Source organism: Lathamus discolor, chromosome 2 (genome assembly GCF_037157495.1).
Source record: "Lathamus discolor isolate bLatDis1 chromosome 2, bLatDis1.hap1, whole genome shotgun sequence".
Lineage (NCBI taxonomy): Eukaryota > Metazoa > Chordata > Aves > Psittaciformes > Psittacidae > Lathamus > Lathamus discolor.
The window spans coordinates 4,267,106-4,293,666 of NC_088885.1; the positions used below are offsets into that span (position 1 = coordinate 4,267,106).

Sequence of the window (26,561 nt, forward strand, 5' to 3'; positions counted from 1 at the left end):
TTATTCCAGCTGGCAGTATCATTGTGTTTTATATATTTATTAAAAATAAACCTAAGTCACAACTTAATGAAAAGCAAACTGGGATTTGTGCCTGAACTCTTACTCTAACCATACCAAAAATGAGCACAGTGAAAATCAACCTTAGACTGGAAACAACTGGAAACAACTGGAAACTAAGGTTCATACTGCCATACCGGATGATGAGTTAAAATACAACAAATAAAACCACCAGCCAAAAAGCATCATGTTCTTCCTTCAAAGATGAAGATGCTGTGAACATAAGCCTGGCCTCCATTACGTTTTCTTCTGTTGGTTAGAAGCAGAATGTCCATCTAAGCAACTGCAGAAACCAAGCCAGAGGAATGAGACAGCCCTGAATTACTCTTAACACTTATTCCTTTTCAATAAAAGTGAGAAACATTGAGCAGACAAAGGCACGACTGGACTACTCTGATCAAAATGCACCGTGGCAATTCAGTTACCTGAGAAAAACAGATACCAGTATTGCACAAATCTCTTTTGCAGTTCTCAAATGGCATTAAAATGACCCAGTACACTTTGAAATACGTGGTTCCCAGTGACTTGCCAGAGATTTAGGAATACATATTTCTCTGTTAAAAATGATAAACATAAGCATGAAAATACATGAAACAATTAAAAGGCACTTTTAGCTGGCATGTGGTTTGCTATACGCTACAGAAAACTGAGCCAGATACAACATTATAGTGAATGTTATAGCGGTCCAAGCAGTATAATAGTACACACTTAAAATACACACACTTGACCAAATAAATAGGCAATCTGCAATGCCAGCGTAGTTAAAACAGGAAGAAATCCACATTGTAAAACATGTAAACAATAAGGTATCTAGTAACAACATTCTCATTTTAGACATCATTATATGTTGAACCTTATTGCATGCAACACAAAGTTTTATGGCACCTCTGTGTATCACTAGGCAAGAAACAGTCATAAGAAGACATCTGGAGAGAAATTCTTGGGTCTAGTGCTGCATGCGGAATGGCAAACATCCTCAGGAACTGCACAGCTGGACAAGCCAGGTGTCTCTATGTAAAAGGCAACTTTATTCATGTACCCGTAATCCTATGCACAAAGACCTGACCCTCAAGTGTTAAAGGCACAGACACTGAGTAGCATCCTAAGTACAGCACTTAACAAATGAGACCTGTGGTTTACCTGAGTTCAGGAGGTGCTTGTCAAAGGCAGCCAGACACCCTAAGTGTAAGTCCCACTAGAAATCAAGAGTTGTTCCCACCATCATTTCAGCATGGTTGTCAAATCCAGACTGATTAAACAAAACCCTAATTAGACAATCAAGGCTTTCCTTATGGATTCACTCTCATTCTTTGCATTTCAGAGACATCACCTGCTGGAAACAGGCTTTGCTGTAGGCTAACCCAGTGTAACAGTCAGCTGTAAATGAGAGAAAACCCATAACTCTACTTCTGAACTAGAAGAGCCCAAGCTCAAACTTCATTTAGACGCATGGAGCTCTTCCAGGTGGCATGCACAGTCTTCCACTACACATTCATAACCACCTGCACACTAAACATGATCAATTTTCAAGCAGCAAGAGGTGGAAATGACAGCGTCACCTCCTTTGCTTAGATGTGGGCAACCTGGAGCTGCCCTGAGACAGTGATGTAGCCTACGTCTTCCAAGAGTCACCAACCAACACTCAGGAACAAATGACTTGCGAGAGGAGGAAAATACTGGACAAAACACTCTCCCCACTTTATTAACTGCCACAGCTTTAAGCTGGCAGTTAGGGATTCATTTTCTCTGTAATAAAAAGCAGGAGCGTACCTTTGCCACCCGTTTCACAACCAGAAGCGCATGCAGTCCTGGAGTGTCTCAACTGGTTTGGAGTTCGATAGATGTTCACTTTAAAACTGAAAGCTATCAACAGCTGACGTTTAAAACCGACCAACAACCAAATACACACACACAAAAACAGAAACAACACCAACACACCTTTAAAAATAACACTCCTCTTCAGTTTCTTTTTTGCTAGACCCCTGTGCTTACACCTGGATTTCCACAGGAAACTGCTATACCTGGTGTAAAATTACTCTGCTGAACCATCCTGTTCCTTATCTTCCAGCAAGTATGTGCTTGTATCTCCGTTCTTCTCTTCATTTGTATCTCCATTGTCTTCTGATTGCCCTGATTTCTGATGAGCGAAGGTGTAAGTGTCATGGTCCATGCCTGTCAGAGGTGGAGGGTCCTCGGTGTTAGAAGAGCATTTAATGTCTTTTCTGAAGGAGAACGGAGGTGGAGAGGGTGGCAAGCTACCAATGGGTCCATCAAAAGGCCGGTACACATCAACTTCTGGACTGACTGAGCCATTGGATTCCTTCAGCAAGTGCCCATAGACCATAGCATCATCAATAACTGCATAGACATGAGATTCGTTGTTTTTCCTCCCTTTTGTGAATAAGCCTTGTTTTCCAGGCATCTGGGTATTCACGTTAGGATTGTACACTCCCACCATGGGGTCCTGGCTTTTCTTCTTCCTGTTACAGAGTTGAAATTGTTAACAGGTCACCAGTAACACATGGCTGGTGAGTTTGAACTCAGTGAATAACAGCTTCCAGCATCCCAGCCACCCAAGCCTACCTGGATGGAAGGCTTTACTTGCAATCTTAGGAAGAATAACTCTTGAGCCTAGACATGCTTTTTTAACAGAGCAGAAAATAACTTTACTGTTAATTATAACTATTATTGCATTTAATGACTTAACTGTTTGGTTACCTAACTGCTTGCTTTGCTGACCCTGACAGTTGTAAGATGACCTCCCAAGCATGGGGGTCCTAGCTGCGCCATGTAAAGGGTCTCCCAATGTCCACAGTCAGGATCTAGAAGCCATCAGATCCTCACAGAACAAGACTGAGCATTACTGACGATGACTAGACAGTGAGTCCCCTAAGAAAGTTGAATTAACTTTTCCTGGTTTCACTTTCTGAAAGGCTGACCTGAAGGTTCTGAAGCCTGTATTTGTAAAGTCTTTTCTCTGTGGCAGAGAAGTGTCCTTATAACTGGTCTTGTCTGCACAAATTCATTCCAGCTCTATAGCTTCAGGACCCCATCACGCTGCCAGCACTAAGCACATGTGTATCAGAAACCCCAAGCTAGTGATGATTTCAGGCTCTGCTTGCATGAGTAATGCTAAGCGTGTATGCTTTGTGTTTGCCTTGTTCTCTCCCCAAGGGCTCGTCTCATACAAAAATGTTCCCACTTGATGTGCAAACTCCAGGAGAAGCTGCTGGAGGTTGTGCAGATGAAAGATACCTCCTGGTTTATCACAGCTTGTTTGAAGTCTTGTCTAAAGTCACACGTACAGCAGCCACATTCATTACAACCTCATCTCACAGGAATTGCTTATGAAGTCTAACCAGTGCCTTACAGTACAGCCAGAAGCCTGTGCTAAGGCCAAGACAGGCAATGCACTGGGCGCTGAAGTAATGTGACTCCAGGATTGCTGCTCTACTCCCAAGTCAGTCAATTTAGAGTAAAGCAGCATTCCTGGAGTTGCACTGCTTCCACCGCTGTTGTCTACATCATGCTGCAGACCTTGTTCGAGGGATCTGTACATGTGGAACACATGGCCAGCAGCAATACCAAAACGCCTTCTTGAACTGCCGAGTTATGACACATGCCAAGGTATGAACTTACTTCTTCTTAACACAGCACACAGTCAGTCCAATAGCAGTGAGAACTCCAGCCCCGGCCACCACCGCAAGTATCACTCCTAAGTCTGCAAACAGACAAGGTACAAGGACACTGAGAAAGAGAGGGAAAACACCCAGCTTGCTCCTAAAAGCTGTCTGGGTTGGAAGCTCCTCAGGAGTACAACTGGAAGCAGAGCAGGAGTCTCCCAGCCGTGGGGCACCCCAAGCCATTTCCAAGAGGCTGGAGGCTAAGCAATGACAAAACTCCTGCTGCAAGCAGCAGAGGCCAAATAAAAACCCCAACCAACCCATCCCAATACAGCTCGTGTGCTGCTAAACTTACCTCGTGTGCCTCTGGCTGAATAAGGCAAGAGAAGAAAGCGCAGAGAGACAGTGATTCAAGAGAGGAAAGAGTGACATTTCACCAAGCTCCCCTCAATGCCATCCTTTCCTCTGCAATACACAAGTTGTGTTGACCTGGCGTTTTCCAGGAGTCATAAAATCGATCAGGAAAGTCCATGTGTGAGCAAAGGAAAAAGCTTTGTGTTTTACAAGTAGTATACGTTACCAAGGAGGGAAAATCACATACATTCATTTCATCCTGTTTCACTTCTAGCCTGTGTAGCCAATACTTCTACAGACGGCAGCCTCCCATAGGCAAAGAGGAAGGACAAATGTGAAGCGAATTTACACAAGCAAAGCCTACCCTAAAAATGCACCCAACCTCCCCTTTTTCATAAAGCTATTGATGCTTTAGGGGCATGAAAGACATCAAGAATGCAGATTTTGCTGACAGAAGTCGGGATACTCTCCACTAAGTGGTCAGACCTGTCCCAGGGCTGGTTTCTTCCTCTTGTGAATGCTGAGATTAGCTGAACGGCTATCATGAAGTAAAGACCACTTGCGTGAATAAGTTTGCATAAGCAAATCTCAAGCTATCAGCCAGGTCTGTGATGCTGGGAGAGAAAAACAGCACTTGATCTTACACGTTTTGGCTGTGATCTCCAATTAAAGAAGCTGAATTAAATAAAATCAAATTTAGTCTCACTCCCCCAAGCCCTGAAATACCCCAGCTCCTAAAAAGCAAGCCAAAAACCACCCCAAACGCCACAGAAAGAAACACAAAACTCTTCCTTCCTCTTCTAGAAGTACCCAGCTGTAACTCAGGTTTCGGAAGGACAGGGATGTCCAAAGGCAGGGCTCTACTGAACCCCACACTCAGGGAGGACCAGCATCCATTACCCTTCCCGAGGGAAAGCCAGGAAACAAGCAGGAAGCAAACCACCACAGCCCCCCAGGACTCACCTATCTGCTTGTCAGCAGAAGTCACCTGGAACTGCAAGGTCAGCTGCGTCCTCTCCACAGGTTTACAGTTGGAGACGTTGACCCAGAAGTTGTGATACATATTTAGGGGCTGGGGCAGCAGCTCGTCCTCACGGCGCACGGTCTCCTCTGCCCCTGGTGTCTCTTCCTTTATGTTGACATAGGCACGGCCCGTCTCACACACAATGCCAATGCGGTCCTTGGAGAACCCCAGGCGGGCAACTTGCTTGCTGGGCACAAGGATGTACCAGGATATGGAGATGTAAGGAGGGAGACCATAAGGCCAGTTGGGAGTCTGCAAGTAAACTTTGGCTTTTGGATCTGGACTCACAGTGAAAGTGCACTCATCTGTAGTAAAGGAAAAGGATAAAGGTATGAAAACTTAGTTCTGGTGTCCTCAACATCAGGGACATGGAGCTGTTGGAGCAAATCAGGGGCTGGAGCACCTCACATACAAAGACAGGCTGAGAACACTGGGGCTGTTCAGCCTGGAGAACAGAAGCTATGTGGAGACCTCAGAGCAGCTTCCAGTGTCTGAAGGGGGTTACAAGGATGCTGGAGAGGGACTCTTCATCAGGGACTGTAGCGATAGGACAAGGGGTGATGGGTTCAGACTGAACCAGGGCAAGTTCAGGTTAGATCTAAGGCAGAAGCTCTTCCCTGTGAGGGTGCTGAGGCGCTGGCACAGGGTGCCCAGAGAACTGGTAAATGCCCCATCCCTGGCAGTGTTCAATGCCAGGCTGGACAGAGCCTTGGGCAACCTGGTTTAGTGTGAGGTGTCCCTGCCCATGGCAGGGGGTTGGAACTGAATGATCTTAAGGTCCATTCCAACCCAAACCATTCTGCAATTCGATGCAGTCAATTGCACCTCAGCACCAGCAATACAACTCTCTTATTGCCCCTCCCACATGCGTCATTAACACAATTAGCACTGCACAGAATTTCCTACAACCGACTGTCCACCTGGAGTACAAAGTTCCTTCCTTCTTCCAGGAATAAACCACCTCGCTGATTCAGATAAAGACTGATCCCAGCAATGGCTCCAGGACTCAACTCTAAAGAATTAAACTCTTATTTCTATTTATCTATACGTGCTCTAGTAAGCGTATCGAGACATCCAACACTGTGCAACCAAGCAGTACAAAACACTACCTTACCTTTAATATGAGGCACGAAAGACATTTTCAGATCCTGATGGTTAGACTCGTTGAGGAATCCTTTACCAAAGGTTTTTAAAGATATGGTGATATTATTCCTCATCTGAATCTTCTCAATGGATCCACCAGGACAGAATACACCAACATTCAGCTCGGTCTCTGGGGTGGCACTGACGATGCTGTAACTGTAGCTCGTGTTGCACCTCTGCTCTGGGACGTGTTGCTGAAGTTTCAAGGACGGAGATGTAATTTCTATGTTGATCAGATCGGGAGCCAAGAGCTTCCAGATAAACTTATGCAGTCGAATCGGCAGCTGGGTGATAGCGTTGGGCACTGAAAGGGAATAGATCTTCCTCTGACACCACCGGAGATCGACACAGCCTGCAATCACAAAAACAAGTCCCAGGGGTTGTATGTTTCTTGCAGAGGAAGTATCGAGGAAAAGCAAGTTTCCCTGCGTACACACACACAGAAAGCACCGTCAGTTTTGTGTTAGAAATGCAGATAAGCATCTACCCGAGGAAACGTTACCCAAACATGTATCATTTGTACTAAAAAGCCTTCCTTAAAAGCGTGCAGGTCACCAAAGAAATGAACAGACACAAACATACTCAAGGTCCCTCACTCAAGAGGCTACTTTTGCTGACTGGGACACTGCTGCAGTCAAACCAAAGTTCAGGTATCTATTAGAAAACTCTTTGCCTAATGGTAGTTGAAAGCATTTGGGAAATTCTACATAAAGCGGACATGCAAGCGGCACGAGATGCATTCCTGATGGCCACCTTGGACCTGCATTTCCATGGGCAGATTTATGGCTCTCCTGCTCTGTTTTCATATTTTGCAGTTTCCTAAGAAGACTCTTAGGTGCCTTCTGTCCTTTTCCATCTAGGAATGGCCGCACAGTTTCTATTTTCAACGGCAGAATGATGTAGTGAACAACAAGTCATCTCCAGATTCATTATATCCATCTCCCACCTGGCCAATGCCCAGTTTAAAGCCACACTCTTAATGAAAACCCGAGCGAGAGAGGTTTGGGCAACCCCTGGAGAAAAGCATGCGAAAAATACTTCTGTAGGAAAGCACATTAAGCCGCTTCTGCCGTACTTATGCCTTTTTCAGCTGTGATCCTCAGCCGGGACAAGTCCTTGCACAGAAAGGAGATCTTGTAGACGGCACCAGACACTAAAGTCAACGCGCGGTCGCAGTTGCGAGGATCCTTACAGATGAGGCATATTGGTTCAGACATGAGCGGAGTGCGGATGGGCCACCCTTCAAAGTGAATCGTCACAGTCGTGTTCCACTCCTTGCTCAGGTCGACCAAATGGGTGACATCTGCATAGAAAAACATCCCAGAACTATTACTGGCAAGAAGCGTGGTGCAGAGCAGGACGTCCTCCAGCTCTTCTCCCCCCCGTTAGACAAGCGGCTGTTTCTGTATCAGCTAAGAAAACATTCTTCTTTCCACCAGCGTCATGCGAACTCAGGCAGCATCATAGCACTCTTCAAATTTAAAGGTTTGAGCTTTTCCACACACAAACCCCATTGGTGCTGTTTAATATTTTCATCAATGACCTGGATGAGGGAACTGAGTGCACCCTCAGCAAGTTTGCTGATGACACAAAACTGGGAGGAGTGGCTGACACACCAGAGGACTGTGCTGCCATTCAGCGAGACCTGGACAGGCTGGAGAGTTGGGCGGGGAGAAACTTGATGAAATTTAACAAGGGCAAGTGTAGAGTCTTGCATCTGGGGAAGAACAACCCCATGTACCAGTACAGGTTGGGGGTTGACCTGCTGGAAAGTAGCGAAGGGGAAAGGGACCTGGGGGTCCTGGTGGATAGGAGGATGACCATGAGCCAGCAATGTGCTCTTGTGGCCAAGAAGGCAAATGGCATCTTAGGGTGCATTAGAAAGGGAGTGGTTAGTAGGTCAAGAGAGGTTCTCCTCCCCCTCTACTCAGCCTTGGTGAGGCCGCATCTGGAATATTGCGTCCAGTTCTGGGCCCCTCTGTTCAAGAAGGACAGGGAATTGCTTGAAGGAGTCCAGCGCAGAGCCACAAAGATGATTAAGGGAGTGGAACATCTCCCTTATGAGGAGAGGCTGAGGGAGCTGGGTCTCTTTAGCTTGCAAAAGAGGAGACTGAGGGGTGACCTCATCAATGTTTACAAATATGTGAAGGGTAGGTGTCAGGATGATGGAGCTAGGCTTTTTCCAGTGATATCCAGTGATAGGACAAGGGGCAATGGGTGTAAACTGGAACATAGGAAGTTCCACGTTAACATCAGGAAGAACTTCTTTACTGTAAGAGTGACAGAGCACTGGAACAGGTTGCCCAGGGGGGTTGTGGAGTCTCCTACACTGGAGATATTCAAGGCCCGCCTGGACAAGTTCCTGTGTGATGTACTGTAGGTTACCCTGCTCTTGCAGGGGGGTTGGACTAGATGATCTTTTGAGGTCCCTTCCAACCCTTGGGATTCTGTGATTCTGTGATTCCTACGACTTTCCAGCTACAACACAGTAACACATATGCTATCCCCTTTTGAACCATAGAATGGTTTCGGTTGGAAGGGACCTTAAAGCTCATCCAGTTCCAACCCCCTGCCACGGGCAGGGACCCCTTCCACTGGAGCAGCTTGCTCCAAGCCCCTGTGTCCAACCTGGCCTTGAGCACTGCCAGGGATGGGGCAGCCACAGCTTCTCTGGGCACCCTGTGCTAGCGCCTCAGCACCCTCACAGGGAAGAGCTTCTGCCTAAGAGCTCATCTCAGTCTTCCCTCTGGCGGCCTTAGATCTAATCTAAATCTGCCCTCTTTTGAAGAGGTTAGGCGAGAGGTCAGACTGAATCCTCCTTGGCACACGCAAGCACAGAACCTAGGACTTCAACCACACGGTTTCTGATTCTTCAATACGTTTCATAGCAGCTAAACACAGACATGGTTAGAACAAGAAGTTATTTCAACTGGAGATAGCTGTGTCTTCCCCCTATTTAATGCCAAGCACCACAGACAGCTGTGTAATACTCAGATGTTTGTGAAGCTTTGAGAATATGCAGATACCAATGCATTTTTAATAAGAGCCATGTTTAACTTGCACACTGCAGATGGCTTATTTTAATCAAAGTTTCAATACCGTCCTGAGGGCTGAATGTGAATCTTTGATGGAACTTATATGACTACCAAATCACAGATGAAACCCTACAAAATCCCTAGAGAACACTGTTGTCTCTTAAATACAGGGGCTTTATTACTTGTATTTCCCATTTGTCACTTCAATAAATGACAACCTGGTTTTTATTTTTCAGGTTATTATAATCTTGTCTGCTGGTCGTAACCGTATTAAAATTCATCTTCGCTTTCCAAAAGTAGAAGGGAGATAAAGCTGGTTAACTGAATACAATGTTTTCACTCTGCCTAGCCTCCAAGCTGCAGCACACAATAAATGTGAGTGAATATGATTTGGTGAACACCAACTTCAGGAGTATTTGCTGTTCATGAATGCAGCCGGACCTGACAGAGACAGAACTGAAGGTTGCAGTGGTGAGATGCTACAGACCCTTTCTGGATCTGTGACTTCAACGTCCAAGCCATTTAAACTTTATTCCCTTTATAATTCCCTAGAAAGCCTCTGAGTAGCTCCTGCTGCAGTGAGTCCAGGCTGTGGGCTTTCCTCTGCCTGCTCCTCTGCAGTGAGTGTACCCTCACTACTGACCTCCACCATGAGCTGAAGTCAGAGCTAAGAAGCCAGATGATAAATCACTAACTCCATAGCCTACTACCACTAACTCCAATACCTAGCCAGGCCTTTTGTTTCAGGTTTTAGGTAAGTGCTCTGGTATTACAAGTCATTGTGTTAAGCCAGTCTGAATTTGGAGCAAAAAACCAGGAAAAAAGTAAAATTGTTAATGTAAGAACAAGCAGCAAAAACCTAAAGAACAGCCATATATGTAGGAGATATTATTAGTGGAATATCTTACAGCTTCCATGGCCAGTGTGATTTCTTCACACTGGATAATGTTCAGGCTTCTCTAGGAACCAAAATAAAACTCAGAGGAAGAAATGAAGGAAGGAAACACATACTGATGCCATTAGCAGTATGGAGACAATCTCACATTTCTCTTTTCATGCTGCGGATCTGGCTACCTACCAGAACAGCAGGTTCCCCCTTGCTAAGCACGACTGCTTACGTCCAGAGCAGAAACCTGGGCTCACATTGTAAGCATGGTCTTTAAAATGTTGACTCTTATGTCTGAAAATAAAACTGTTGAAGCTTGAATTTGGTTTCTCTACTGGAGAACAGGCAGCACATGTGAGTCTTGACAAATCCTGTCAAGCTGTTATGGTCCTTGCCCAGATAGCTAGATCAGACCCTCAGAGGGAACGCAATCCCAAGGAAAAGCTAGCCAGTGCTTAGCTCTGTCTATACAACATGCAAGACCTGACACCCCAGGTGTTGTAAGCATTCTTCAGTTACATGTTGCATGTCCTGGGAAAGGAATCTCCTTTGCAAGCTACAGTGTAAAATCTACAGTGGAGCTTTGTACTCCATTGCAAATCTCAGCATCACTGTTTGCCTTGCTGTAACCGTAGCCGGTGGTACCCAGGGTGGTAAAACACCTCAGCATCCCTTGGTAACCCACCTCCTTAAACTCAAGGACGGTCCAAAATTCAAGGAAAATTACCCCAAAAAAACAGTATTCCTCTTTCTTGTGGTGCTCAGCCCAGCTGTCTGTAGGCAAAAGCAATGGAAGAGGCAGGCCAGGTACTTACTCTCATCGACCTGTGGGTGCTGAATGACAACTTGGAAGAGCAAGCGGAGGATGCCTGGGTTCTGGGCATCCTGATCGCAGCCCTGCAGGGACAGGTTGAAGCTGCCAGCAATATTGGCAGGCTGGCTGTCGCTCAGCTTGAACACCTCTGGGTTGCTGGGGGAGCCGGGGATGTAATACTCCACCCTCTCCTCTTTCCTTTCGCAGTTGGAGAGGCTGTAGTTGTGGAAAAACACGCTTGCTCTCATGTTGGAAGGAACCACGAACTGCCACGTCATGAGCTCATCTTCTGGAAAGCCCAGTGGGTAGTTTGGGGACATCAGGGTGATTGAAGACTCCTCCTTCAAAATGGATTCAATAATGCACAACCCTGAAACGGGGTAGGGGAAACCATACAAAACAAGTTCCAGTTAATGAAGACACACTGGCATATCTAGCAGCCCAGCAGCAGAGTATTTTGACAGTGAGATCATCCTCTTCAGCTACAGGTTAGGTTATTACAAAACCTTCAGACTAAACCGCATACTCCAATCAATGCTTCTGTCTTTAATTACAGGAAAGGGAAGGGATATAGTGATGCTCTGTTTTCAGTTTAGTGGGATCACCTTTCAAGCACATGGACAGACAAGCCTTTATTCTTTGGAAAGATCCCAGCTCCTACTTCTGCTCCTGCCTTCGCAAGATCAAACGTGCAACCTGACAACCGCTTCACTGGGTTTTGGGAAACAAAAGGTGAGCTTTCGTATCAGCACGGAGCTCCCTGGCCAAAAGCCTCCCAGATCTAACAAGAGCACGCCAGTGAAGAACCTCAAATATGCATGATAAAACACGAATGTGAGCCATGGAGGCTGTGCAAGACACTTTACGCTTGGATGACTCTTGGCAGTGTGAAGCTGGGTACAAAGAGATTATGGTCCTGCTCTAAGACTCGAGCACTGATGTGCAACTGTGAGCAATGCCAGGAGTTACAAAAACTCATGCTCCAGAAGCTCGAACCTGGAGCAGGTTCCTTCTGTAACTGATGGCGACAACTGCATAACTCGAGTACAGAGCAAGAACACCTCCCAAAGAGAGCTTGTCATGAGATCACAAAGTAACCCAGTGATTGCTATATAATATTCTAGGTATTTTAAGAAGATTATTACACAATGTTTTCTGTTGCTGTGCAGGTTGAAACAGATAGCTGCATTTAAGCAGCCTCATGTGCCTTCCAGGCACTGCTTCCCCTTTTCCCACCTTCCTCTGCTGAAGAAAGCTCCAGAAGTTATGTAGCTTCATTTAAATATAATCAAACCCAACTACACACTGCAACCAGCAGATAAGTCTGTTGGCTCATTCTAATCATGCTATCTAGTCTCACCTAGCTGCAAACGCAAAAGCAACAGAGCAGGTACATTTAAGATTCAGGAAGTTTAAAGAGATCAAAAATGAATAATACGTGCCAAAAGCAGTGATGTGACAGTTTTTATACCTATCAGCTGGTCAAACTGAGATATTTTGACCCCAGAAGAGCACCAGCTACCGAACTAAAACCCATACAACAGCTTCTAGAAACAGATGAAGTGGGAGGGAGGTATAGATAACAGCACCAAAAAATTACCTGAGAAGAAAGGCTTAAAGAATAGTGCTGCAATGTGCACAGCGAGGAAACATTCCTCTCTACTCACGTTTTATGGAAGCCCTGTTAGCTATGTTGAAGCCTGAGGTGGTGAGAGGTGAGTTCCATGGGAGGTACAGGGCCATGATAACTCCTCCCAGCAGCTTGACGCGAGACACGGAGCCGTTCCTGCAGAAGGTGCCGATGTTGACCGTGGCCTGATCGATACAGCTGTTGATGCTGTAGAGGAGGGAATCCGGGCACGTCTCTCCTGGTTCAATCTGCTTCAGCCATGGGGTAAATTTCAGTTCAAGTCCAGCCTTTGTGCTCGCCTTCACGTCCCAGGTGAAAGTCCTGTTAAGGCGAGGTAGCCCCGGTGGGTAAAGATGAACATCTCCAAAGGGACAGGGGCCTGACACACAGTCTAAATGCAGAGAGAGAACAGCCATGATACACTCTGGAGAGCATTCAAGTAAATAGGAACTTTAGTTTCCCTTTCATTGCTATTTTTGTAAGTTTAGGTTGCTCTTCTCTTTGACATGCACTGAAAGACACTCCTCTATTCTGTGATTCTATGGTCACATGCTGTCTCTAAACAGGACTCCTAGAGTAGACAGGATAAACCTGCTTTACTCAGGCTGACTAATAGAAGGGATTCATTGTCTCCGGTATTACCGCCTTGTTTGCTGAAGAACTTAGAAGGTATTTCGTGAACAGGGCAGAGTGCTGAATGGGCAAAAGGGAGAAACACAATGTCGGGAGAGCTGGAAACCATCAGTCTAGAGAAACCATTTTATCCCATCTCTCCCTGGAAATTCCTGGCAAATCATTCCTCTTTAAATCTTCCACTGCTTGCCATGAGCTGTATCTTCATTTCCTCGCTGCCCTGATGAACAACCTGGGCCTCGGATTTTGCAGAGGAGATGAATGACAATGGCCACTGCAGGATTCTGGGGAGAACGTAGAAACCTTGCCCCTGAAAAATCCCTATTACTGGTATTTCAAGCTGGACACTAAAAATAAGCACACTTAAACCTATGTCTAGGCTCTAACTTAAAAGAAGAAATATCACAAGTGCATCTTTCAAATACATCATGAAATATTGTGAAGATTAAACTCCACAATGTGAAGAGAACCATCCCTGAACGCCTCCCCAGAAATAACAAAGATGCTACCGAAGACTGAATGCCCAGTGAAGTTTGGGACCTCACTGAGAAGTAGCATGCGTTCATGCTATTAAAAAGCACATTAACACACACACACACACCAGGGATAACATTCAGTGCAAAGGAAGCTTTAGTTACACCACTTCCAGCCTTTTGGTTTCTTGACTTCAATAACGTTCTTTAATATACGGACACACGCGCATGTCTTCAATGCTTCTGCTGCCCTTGTAGGCACAATCAAGCTGTTCAACAAATAACGTGGGTAATATATCATCAGCAGTGCTCAGAGGCTTTTGACGAGAAAAAAGGGTTCTTTGATGGGTTTACAAACTGTGGGGAAAGGGAAGGCAGCAGGAACTGATGCAACAGTCACGGAACAGCTCCCCAGACAGCCAAGTTAACATTAACGCTGCCAGCTGGAAGGTTGTCTATCAGCGTTCGGACATTTCTTCTTTCCAAGCTTATAGGGGATACCTTAATACAGTAACAGGAAACCAAGGTATGTGGTTTTACTGGAGGAACATTACCAGTGGGGGGGGTTGTGGAATTAAAACCCTGTATCTTACCGATTTTCTTCTCAATTTCCATGATGAAATACTTCTCTGGAGTACTACAAGTGAAGGTAAAAGTCGCGTTGTTCCCAGGCTTTATCTTGAGTTCAGACCTGGTGACATTTTTAACACGAATCCGACAGCTTGGTGGAACACTGGGTCTCGTTTTAATCGTAACTGTGACGCTGTCCACTGTGCGAAGGGAGATTGTAAAGGGAGCTAGGAAGGGAAACCAAACAGAGGTGTTTTGTTACTAGCACATATGGGTATCACCACCCTCTCCATACATCCCCACAGATGCCACACTGTCAGAAGGAATATCTGCATCCATGTTCTCAGAAGTCTTTGGTGTTGGACTGACACAAAATGCCTCACCTCTTTCAGGCCAGCACACTTCATGTGCCCAGAGAAGAAGTGTACGTGGAATTCGTGTAGGACCAGTTCTGCTCCACTTTACCTTCACCAGGGTTATTTGTTTCACATTTGTTAAGTAGTTTGGCTATTCCTCTCAAATTTCTCTTGTCTTGATTTTGGTTCTCAGTCTATTATGCCCATCACACAGCCTGCTGCATTTCTGAAGGCACCCATAAGTCGTGACTCAGCTCAGGACGTTGAGCAGCAGCCAAACAACAACACAGCTTCAATCGCACATGATGGTACAGGTGAATCTCTGGATATACTTCAACAATTACAGTAGACCAGATGAGGTATTCCAGCACATCCCAACAGACATCTATACCTGTGGTCACAGCCCTTTCCCACCTCCCCACCTTTTATAGCTCATTCCCTGAAGGTACAAGATGCCCATGCAACACCCCGGGATGGACCAAGTGTGCTTGGATACCCCCTCTCCATCCCTGACATGACCATTGCCTTTTTGGTAATGCATTAAATCCTCAGCAATCTTCGCAGATTTCAACCCATCCCCAAGCACTACCAAATGCAGGAGAAGCTCTCACAGGACATACTGGAGCCACAGAATGAACTGCATGTTGAGTATCTTCTTTTATGGGTAGTGATTTATCAACAAATGGACCAATCCTATCTCTCTTCTAATAATACACACATGATATAAGACACCAAAGGAGCACTGACTGCACATTCAAGATGACTAGAAGTTATCAGCATCAGTTTGATGCTTAGCAAAGATTAAGCCCAGCCTTAGCAGAAGCATGAGCGCACCAGAGACCCTCAACCATCCCATCATCCTTCCCAGTGTGCCAAGTGGGAACACTGCAGCTTCAGCTTTGCAAACACCAGGCATCAAAAACCTCCCTGGTAGGGGGAGTAGGGCAGAAGAGAGTGCTCAAAGAGTTACCCCATCGTGCTTTTAGTTGAGTTTTGCCGGTCTTGAGCCTTCTTCCAGCCTTTCTGGCTTTTCTATACAATCTTGGAGTTGAGAGACTTAGCAAGTCCTTGAAACTGCCTTACCTATTTGCCTCCAGGATCAAAAGCTTTAAATGAAACCGCTCACTATGAGCCTTGTGAAATTTCTACACATACTTGTTAACAACAAGTTTACTAACCCTGTAATACCATTAGTGAGAACCTGATCACCGAGCAACGTGCCTCCAGCTTTTAGGTGACAGACAGTCCTCTGACCTCACAGCCTGACACTGAATTCTCTTGCCTCTTCCAATGCCGGCACTATTCAGCATCCGTGTTTCTGCCTTAGGAATGCTTGGGCAGAGGTTTCCAATATGGGTTTCCCCGATGGAAAATAAACAACAGGAAAAGACGACCATACAGGCGAGGAACTGCCTTGTGCAATGGCCTTCTGAGCACACAGGGGATAACTGCAGGGGCAACGTCTGCAGGGTGGGGAAAAGAAGAGGGGAAAGCAAAGCCAACAACCAGGGCTGCTCCTGCTTCTCCTCCTTTGGGAGGCAGTTTTCTGAAGAGCAAGTGAAACAACTGCTCCCAGCCTAGCCCAGAGTTTGGTTTTCCATACCACTGGTCATTTTTGGGGTTCTTTTGGGTGTTTTACTTATCATACTTAGTGCACAAAATACCCTTTGATCACAATGGTCATTATTTTTCTGATGTTCGTGTCACCCAGACATGAAGTGCTCTGAAGGCTAATACCAATAGTTAATAACTACACACAAAAGAGACTTCTTTCTTGCATGAAGTAATTGTTACACTCGTCTACAGTTCGTAAGTACTGCTGAAAAGTCTGCTCCTTGCTTTCTGGTCAAGCAGTTATCACTGTTCCTTGTCCCACCCCTGGGATAGCACAACCATAGGGCCACACTAGCAGGACAGAGCAACACGAGTTACAGCCAGCATCTCTGAACCAAATCCCAGGCTGGTTTGGGTTGGAAGGCACCTTAAAGCTCATCCAGTTCCAACCCCTGCCACGGGCAGGGACACCTTCCATTAGACCGGGTTGCTCCAAGCTCCTGTGTCCAACCTGGCCTTGAACACTGCCAGGGATGGGGCAGCCGAAACTGCTCGCGCATGGCCCCAAGACCATTTTTAGTCATGAGGATTAAGTTTAAGCATAACCTTAAGCACATGACTAGCTTTAGACCAAAACAAATACACGCCCTGAGCTGAAACCAAGGAGCAGAGGTTTTCCATGTTTTGAATGGCATATTGAAATGAGCAAAGCCTCCCTACAGGGGTCAAGACAAGGCATCATCTTCCCCGGCCCTTGAAAGACCTGACTTCTGCTGCCTGGGATTTGTGCTCCCCCCTCCTCCTCTTGACTTCATAAGCACATAGTCATTTGTTTGATCTCCCTGCAAGAATATCAAATCCTTGTCAGCTCAGTATTAATGATTACTACTGACCTCATGCCTCAGCCTTCCAAAACGGACCTGCCCTCACTTCATCAGGAACTGTAGTGACAGGACAAGGGGTGATGGGTTCAAACTGAAACAGGGGAAGTTCAGGTTAGATCTAAGGCAGAAGCTCTTCCCTGTGAGGGTGCTGAGGCGCTGGCACAGGGTGCCCAGGGAAGCTGTGCCTGCCCCATCCCTGGCAGTGCTCAAGGCCAGGTTGGACACAGGAGCTTGGAGGAACCTGGTCTGGTGTGAGGTGTCCCTGCCCATGGCAGGGGGTTGGAACTGGATGATCTTAAGGTCCTTTCCAACCCAAACCAGTCTGGGATTCTAAGATCACAGAGTTACTTTAATGATCAATGTACCAACATCCCAGGAGGCAACAAGGATGCAGATACAAACCAAATTAAGCTCAGCAAAGCTGTCTGTTAGAAGGCCCCGCCAGGGCAGACACCAAGCTAAATTACTGCATAAAGAAGCAGCTTGCTAAGATGAAACTCTATAGACAGTAATTTTTGGCCAAGAAATAAGAGCACAGTGCTGTAATGTCAACAGCAGGCAGCTGCTAGGGATGTGCTAAACTACATTAGACTACCAAATCCCATCGTCATAGGAAAAATAGAAAAGAAGAATGCAGAAAGTATATCCAGTGATCCTGAAGTCTAAATGGCTAAATGGGCTAAACCCCCCAACCTATAGACACACAGAGTGAACTTTAAAAGCACCTCTATTGTAGAGCTTTTACAAACATGAGCGAGTTTTTGTGACTCACACTAATGTGCTTTTGTCTGTGATTCCCACTGCATGCCTTTTTATTAGGATTACCAGTAACTGCACACGTTTCTTGTACAGGAGGAATTTCCATGCCTCATCAATGCTGCCCAGGGATGACACACAGGATATCCAAACCAACAAGAGGAAGAATTGCCAGCCCGGATCTAGTCTCTGTCTACACAATGGAATCGTTGGACTAGAAGATGTCAGAGGTGAAGCCTCAAGCCCTGAGCTGCTTCACAGGCTGACACAGGCATCTCATCTCACCCTATTTCTCTTCCTCTAAGCAATTAAGAGTTTTGTAGCCTCTCGTGGCTCTTTCTTCAACTTCCCTCATCTCAGGCTGCATCTTCTCTGCCGCAACTGGGTTTCACTACTGCTCATTCTCATTTCAGACTGCCTTCACAACAGCTGTCTCACCACAGCATCCCTTTATCACTAGAGTAACACTCCTCCCTCTGCAAACACACTTTGGCTAGCCTTTTCTCAACTGTATGATGCTTTTCTCCATACCTTACATCAATTTTATGGCTCGGAGCTCTCCAACTTGACCTACAAACAAACTGCATAGCGTAAACCAAGTAGGATTACTCCAGAGAGTTTAGCCTAAATGTATCTGCTGCGGTTGCACCTGACACTAATGTTTTTCAATATGTATATACAAATGTCAAAAAGACATTTTTTCCTGTACAAGGGTGCAACGTAGAAGAGGAGTAGAGCCAGTGGCACTCATACAGCGTGCGCATACATACATACAAGGGAAGGACCAGGCAGGGCAGCCATTTTCATGCCTATGTACAGTGCCTAAACAGAGCAGGAGTTTGAATGGAGTCCAACTAGTTTTAGCTAGAAGGCTGCATTTTATTGCAGCAGTTTATCCATAAGGATCTATGGGTTGTTTCATGTGACCTCACCGGACAGCCCGAGGAACCAAAGCCCACAAGAGCCCCCAACAGGAAGGTCCCAGATGTGACTTTCTCCCGAAATAACTGTTGTTTTGCTCATTCCAGTTCAGTCGTGGGCTTGTTCCACTCGAGCCATTTTGAATGCAAACCAGTTGGATGAGGCTGACTCAGGCACCATTCACAAGCCGGCGGCAGCTGGAGGAGGCAGGTTTGCTGCAGAGGACGAGTAGTGGCAACGCTCACTCCGGATATGAAGTACCTGGATCCAAACCCACGTTCTGCCCGAGGGGGATCTGAACTCACACAACCAACACACCTCTCCGGAGAACAGGCTTGGCCACCACAGTGCTTCATGCCATCACCTCGATACAGGGGTAGCACCGCAGTGCTGTTTGCTCTACAGCTTGGTAGGCTCTCCTGGAAAGCTCAGCACCTCTTCTGCACCTTTTGCAGGGATGCTGGCCCACATGCATACTCACAGCCTGCCAACGTTGTTCCACCACACGTAATCTACAGCAAGGGTCATGGCAAGGTGGTGGGAAGCAAGGGGTACAACCTAGCTAGAGGGGTGACGGTTTTAAACTAAAACAGAGAGATTCAGGCTGGATGTGAGGAAGAAATTCTGTACAATGAGGGTGGTAAAACCCTGGCACAGGTTGCCCAGGGAGGCGGTGGATGAACCATCCCTGGAGACATCCCAGGCCAGGCTGGATGTGGTTCTGGGCAACCTGATCTGGTTGAAGATGTCCCTGCTCATTGCAGGGGGTTGGACTGGATGAGCTCTCAGGGTCCCTTCCAACCCAAACTGTTCTGTGGTTCTATAACAACACAGTAACCAAGCTGTAAGTTAAATGATTTTCACTTCAAGCCACACCATCTCCTTTCTCTGATCTAATGGATAGCCTAGGTACAGGAGATGTCAGCATTAGGACACATTCAGAACAACTAATCCAAAACCCCCTTTTCCTAGTGAGGGGACCTCAAGGCAGCCTCCTGCATGATGCGAACCACAGGCTCCAGCTCCCACATCCCAGTGCCTCAGCCCCAGTGGCTCAGCTAAAAGCCCTGCACCTTATCAACCATTTCCCCACCACCTCCAACACAATTCACTGCACAGCTGACTCAAATTCGCCAGCAGGTTAAAGAATGCTTAAATGAGTAAACATCTCCCCACTTTGCTGCCTCAAACTGTTTGTACCTGCCTTACTGCGGTTGTATTTGTCACTTTGAGTCCAACTCCACAGTTTCACTACAGCACCTGACTGCCCAAGCATCATCCCCTTCACCAGTTCCACTCGCAAGGCCCATCCAGGTAACTGCCTTCACATTCTTCAAGCCCTTAGCAAAGTTAGGCAGGGACCTATACACCATTCATACTCCCCCCTACTAAACGATGCTTGTGAGCAGCAGAGATCACAAGCACAACCACAAACTACAGCCAACCCTGCTTGCTGCAAGCTGCTGAAATCCTGTTGGACCCCACAAAGCAAACACGTTTTCTGTTTAACATGTAAACTAACTACTCTCTACATTGCTCAATGACGTCCTTATGCTTGGACTTGGTCTTCCAGTACCACGCTTGCTTGGGATGTGAGGGCTGGATTTTGCAAAAGGATCGTTTCAGGGAATCACCTGGAAAATTAAAGCTTCAAAGCTTGTAAACACTTAGAGATGCTGCAATTGATATGATACGGCAATAATATTATATTAATAAATAATACACGTACAATAATAAATACCCACATCTCAGGACAGGGCACCTGGGGGAGAGCATCAATTCCCCAGCCACCACAGTACAACCCGCTAATCTTCACTGATGGGATAGGGGATAGGAATGTTAAGCAGGTGAGATGCCACACATCCCATCCTCCTCCTCATCAGGGTGGAAGGGTGGACGCTGTTGGGGTAGTGATGCTACAAGCACAGTTCACCAGAGAAGGTGTGTCAGTACTCTGGGCCAACAAGGATGCTCACACAAAAGCTGTTCATTCATGAATCTGCAATGTCTGAAAGGCTTAAAATACCTTCAGATTTCTAACAACTTTAGAAAAAATGAGTACTTTGGAACCTTTTTGGAAGATAATCAGGACACACTCGTGTAAAAGAGACTTTTAAAAGGAGCTTTTTCCCCAGGAGTGGGAAGACCAGGCACTTTGGGGCTTGGCAAGCTTAGCTGTAATTGCAGAAAGGAGGATGTTGCCTCTGAGCTGCCTTTTCTTAATCATTATCTTATAGATACAAAGTTTGGTTGCTTCTGTGGCAGCGAGATGCAGAGCTCAGTGAATGCTGTCTGCAAGCTGTGTTTGCTTGAGCAGTTTATCCCTACCTTGATGTAAGCCAGGGAGAAGCCAGCACCTTGGAGCATGTCTGAGCAGCTCTTCGGTCTTGGCTCTGGCTAATCAAAGTGGAAAAGCGCATTTCACAATCAGGGGTCCCTCCCATGCTAAACATCCTGCCCACAGCTCTTTGTCTCTCACTCATGAGGAACTTCAGATCGTCTCTCACTTCTGAGGAGCTCCACATCATCCCTTTTCAGCCCTCAGTCTGCTGCCCCCGTACACTAATCTCTCAGCACAGCTCCAAGCAGGCTCTCCCATGGCGTGCTTGAGGGTGGATGGTTGTTAAAGGGTGTCCAACAGAACAGGCAAAGGTAAGACATTTCCCCCATTATAGGAGATAGGTTAAAAAAACCCAAACCAAAATCTGTTTTCCAGCAGCGCTGGCAGCCCGAGCACTCAGAAGCAAGGCTAGACTGTACTAACACATGTGAAATTCACATCTACTAGGCATTAAGGCTCAATTCTTAAGGTGCCTCTGTCTGAAGGTCTCCCAGGAGGTCACATCAATGCTGTCTGCACTGGCAGGTTCAGCTACAGGCAGCACAACCTCACCTCTGTCACCAGCTAATACAAACCCACCAGATTTTGCTCTGACAAAACAGCCAGCGGTTAACAGTTCACTATGCACAGCACAACCCGCATCCTTTCCTTCATGCCCTGTCCTTCACAGGCAGATGTTGAGCAAAAGGAATCTGTTATAGCACCATGTTATATGTATATATACATATATATGTTATATATGTAGTCATATCACCATGTCATATGTATATATACATATATATGTTATATATGTAGTCATATCACCATGTCATATGTATATACATATATGTTATATATGTAGTCATATCACCATGTTATATGTATATATATGTATTTATGTTATATATGTAGTCATATCACCATGTTATATGTATATACATGTATTTGTTATATACGTAGTCGTATCACCATGTCATATGTATATACATATATATGTTATATATGTAGTCATATCACCATGTTATATGTATACATACATATATGTTATATATGTAGTCATATCACCATGTTATATGTACATATACATTATATATGTAGTCATATCACCATGTTATATGTATATATACATTATATATGTAGTCATATCACCATGTTATATGTATATATACATATGTATGTTATATATGTAGTCATATTACCATGTTATATGTATACATACATATCAGTCATATCACCAACAGATTACAGAAGTTTTCAAGTCCAGGGATGGTGACCAGGCTCCATCGCCTGAATCCTACTAAGAGAGTACCAAAAGTCACCAAGTGCCCTATGGGAGCTGGGTAATGGTTTGGCTCCAACAAATCCACCCCTGCTGCAGCGGGTTGTCTACTCCAGAGCTGAGGTTTGACACGGATACCTGAGCAGCATCAGTGAGAAGGCGGATGTCCCAGAAACTGCTGGAAGTGCTTTGTTAAAGTAACAGCTTCAGTTGGGCAAAGGCTTATAAATGACAAAACGAGTAAAAATGCGGCTTTCACATTAGCTCTACACCCTTTAGACTTCTTAAAGACAGAGCAACAAATGAAACACATGCACAAATCTCACCCGTTACAAACACACACCTCAAACCCACAAAAACCTGGCTTTGAGGGGAAAAAAATGTGTATTTTATGGTGGAAAATGTAAGGTAGCAGCATCTTGTATGGTACGGAATGTAAGGAACTGAGACAAATGCAAGGAACTGAGACACACGGTAAGTAACTTACTATAAACACGGTATTTTCTAGAGAATAAAAACTGGGCACTCCAGACTGATAATGGCATGAGGCAAGCAAAAGCAAAAGCACAACCAAATACTCATGCACATTAGTTGTGGTCTTAAAAGGAGAGGTCTCCATCGAGAGAGCAAACGGCGACCCAGAATGGAAATAATCCATCTTCCGCTGACTGCCAGAGGAGCACGAACAGGCCCATTATTTATATTCTGTCAGAACAGCAGAAAGACCCTGCTAACAGCTTAGGGTTTTCTTAGTTTATTAAAAGAAGCAGCTTTACATGTGGAGAGTGACTCAAATCGGGTTAACTGGAGGGTAAAGCAAGAAGGAACGCAGCGTTATCTGCGGATTCATTTATTATAACAATGACATTTTAAAGACAACCCCCCAAAATACATATGAAGATTTTATCACATAAGGACAGTTTAAATCTGAAGTATTTGTGTCTCGTAGACATCGTAAAAGTCTGGATAACTTAATTATCCGTGCTTCAACGAAACATGATTTAGTTGGAGAACACACTCTCAGAGGTCAGATATGCAATACTTCATTCACACATCCATGCACAGCTATCACACCAAATACTTCTTTCTGTAGTTTTCCACCCATAAATTAACCAATGTTTCATTTGATAACTTATGCACACGGTTGTACCTGAAGTAAGCCCTCTGAAGACAATGTGACCAGCCATGCTTGACCTACACATCCCTACAAGACAAAGACCACCACCATAATACTGTACCTGCTGCGAAAGGGTGAAGAGAGAAGGCGAGAGAAGAAATGACTTCATCAAGATGACAAGAGACAGCTTTAAAGACAGGATCACCAAGATTTGTACCCGTTCCACCAGAGAACCACCAGACCCCAAGAAGAGGCATCCATGCCTGAATCCCACCTCGTGTGTGGTTCTGCACACCTACACCTGGCCTCACGGATAGGGAGACGGCTTCAACCTGCATCCAAATGGCAGCAACAGCAGAGCCAGCACCAACGTCAGCACCAAGGCAAAGGGAGTTCCTTAAAAATTCCAGTCTTGGGTTTTCAGGACAAACCTTTGCCCAGGGAAACATTCCAACCACAGTTTTGGTTGTGCAATAATAAAAGCAACTCCCACTGGGACGAAGCACACACCACGCACATGAGATCTGCCAGCAGATGCTCCCCGGTCCCACTAACACCATCACAACCTTCAGCCTACCGACCCACGTCGCTAAAGCAGCTGAGATTGAGCCACTGCTTTTCTGGGCGGCTGGGGGTCCACAAAGAGGAGGGAGGCACTGGGTTTGATGGGATGACAGAGGATCCTGGCACACAGGAGTAGTGGAGCTTGTGCAGGAGCCAAACAAGTGAGCAGAAGCATGCAGCTGGAAAGGAAGGGACTGAAGCAGGTCATCAGAAGGACCACCATCAGTGACAGCAAACCACTGGGTCCACCAGTGGTGCTTTGTGCAACTTCACTGTTACCAACTTTGCTTTACAGACCAACTTCATGGCTCGCCCCAGGGTAAGGTCAGTGGTTGGGTTCCTCTAGATTAAGCTGAAAAAGCCCCAGATCACAGACATCTCATTTGTTGGGAAGATTTGCACAATAAGGATAGACCAACATAAGTTCTTTGTCAGACTCACCATTCTTCTTCCATTTCCTGCACCTTCCCATCAAGGACTACTACAATCACACACAAAGGAGACTTGCTCAGCTCTCAAGGGATACAACCTGCACCTACCACCACCACGCAGCTGGTACCCTGCACACCACTGCGCCAACCAAACCAATGGTGCGGACTGAACCTCCCATAAAGCAGGCATAAACTTTTATTTTTAACACCAATGTGAATGTATAATTTGTTCGGATGTTTTAAGCAAGAGAGAGGGGGAAAAGACACAGGAGCAGATGATAACAACAAGCAAAAATCAAAGGTGTGGGCTCGTAAGTAACAAGTTCCCAAGGAACAAGGGACAGGACAAGAGGAAACGGCCTCAAGCTGCACCAGGGCAGGTTTAGATGGAGCTGAGGAACAATTCCTGCCCCAGAGGGTGCTCAGGCATTGGAACAGGCTGCCCAGGGCAGGGCTGCAGGCACCGGCCCTGCAAGTGCTCACACAGCGTGGAGACGAGGCCTCAGTGCCATGGGTTAGTGGTAGCCTTGGCAGTGCTGGGGGATGTTTGGACCTGATGAGCTTAAAGGGCTTTTCCAACCTCACTGATTCTATGTATGAAAAACGATGCAGCTGAAGGGTTTTTCACTTGCTGCTTCACCACCACAAGACCTTTGGAAAGTGTAGCTCCTCTCCTTCTAGCACTGACCCGTCCAGGGTTTGTTTTCTTTGAAAGCAACACACAACTAACATTATAATAGTCTTTCTTCTTCCTTTGAAGTGGCTTAGAGAGGCAAATAGCTGCCGTTCACTCGCCTCACAGGCAATACATTAAAAGCAAATAAGACTACCCTGCCTTAAACCTCACTAATTTTACAGTCAATGTTTAGGCTGCGTTATCTACAATAACAACGGCCGCGAGCCACGCTTCAGCATAACCAGCGCAGTTAAAGGTAACAGCAGGGCTAAAAAGGCGAAAGTTTCACATCAGACTCTTCAGGTTATTCATAATCACTGCTAATAACTTAGTAGTTATTTTGGATAGAAGGACTCATACTTCAAGACAGTTTAACAGGACTATAATAGCTACAGAGCCCTGGGTGGCATGGTCTAGTGTGAGGTGTCCCTGCTCATGGCACGCGGTTGGAACTGGATGATCTTAAGGTCCTTTCCAACCCAAACCATTCTGGGATTCTATGATTCTAAACCAAACTGTTTAGATTTGAGAATGAGCTGGGGTTATTTTTGCAATCCAGCTGCTTTGGAAATCGAGGCAAACCCCACGCACCATCTCTGTGCTCAGAACTGGAATTCTTTTGGGGTCGCAGACAGGATTTAAGGAAATTATTCATGGGTTACAGACACGGGATTGCATCAAGCATTCCGGAACTTCAAGAGACACGGAGCTGGTAATGAGCAGCAGCCTCCCACTGAACTACATGACCCAGGTGGGCAGAGGAGCCATTCTGTGTCCCTGCACGTACAAAGCATCCACTGCTATATGTAAATACTACACAAAGAATCGTATTCTATTTGCTTAACAGCTTATGTGACTGCATGGTCTGACACACAGCACGATCCTGCAAGTTCCCGTTCCTTACAGAGAATTAAAGCACCCAGGGAAAAGGAGTTTGTGAAGTTTACTTCCATAGTTAACCCTCCACCAAAAGAGGATGCAGGCATCAAACCACTCGTCCTGTTAGGAGCTATCCCACGGAGAAAGAGGCTGGAATGCCCAAACCGGGTGTCCCTATGCCGACGCTGTTTGGGGAACACCGGAGCGCCCAGCCCAGGACCGTCAAGTTCCACCGCGGGCAGGGCAGCGGCTGCCCCGGGTCCCCCCGCCCGCCGGCAGCGCAGAGGCACGACCCGCTCCACCGGGGGCTACGTGTGAGCATCACTGAGCCGATTCTCCCCCTTCCGCTCCCTCAGCCCCACCCTGCCCGGGCAGCCCCGCCGGGCTCACGGCGTGAGCGGTGCCCCCCGCAGCCCCATCCCTACCTTCTCGCTGGGGGAGCTGCGCCGAGGCGGCCAGGAGCGCGGCCAGGAGCGCGGCCAGCGCCCGGCCCGCCGCCATCTCCCCGCATGAGCCCGGCGCCGAAGCGGGCGCGGGTGGCTCCGGCGCTGCCGCTGCTTCCTGCTCCACCTCGCACCTGGA

General features: G+C 46.3%; 1 protein-coding gene across 2 annotated transcripts; it reads right to left on the reverse strand.

The window, feature by feature from the left end:
* On the reverse strand, positions 1–26,561 carry CDCP1 (CUB domain containing protein 1). 2 transcript variants are annotated; one of them, XM_065665505.1, is made up of 10 exons: positions 26,405–26,561; positions 21,042–21,106; positions 14,266–14,469; positions 12,604–12,957; positions 10,938–11,306; positions 7,277–7,504; positions 6,173–6,553; positions 4,998–5,363; positions 3,697–3,778; positions 1–2,537 (listed from the first exon to the last, which is right to left on the reverse strand). In XM_065665505.1, exons 1-10 carry the CDS (start codon positions 26,488–26,490, stop codon positions 2,090–2,092), a joined length of 2,583 nt encoding a protein of 860 aa, XP_065521577.1. In that variant the 5' UTR covers positions 26,491–26,561; the 3' UTR covers positions 1–2,089. The 2 variants fall into 2 exon arrangements, with proteins under 2 accessions (XP_065521577.1, XP_065521576.1); XM_065665504.1 differs by lacking the exon at positions 21,042–21,106.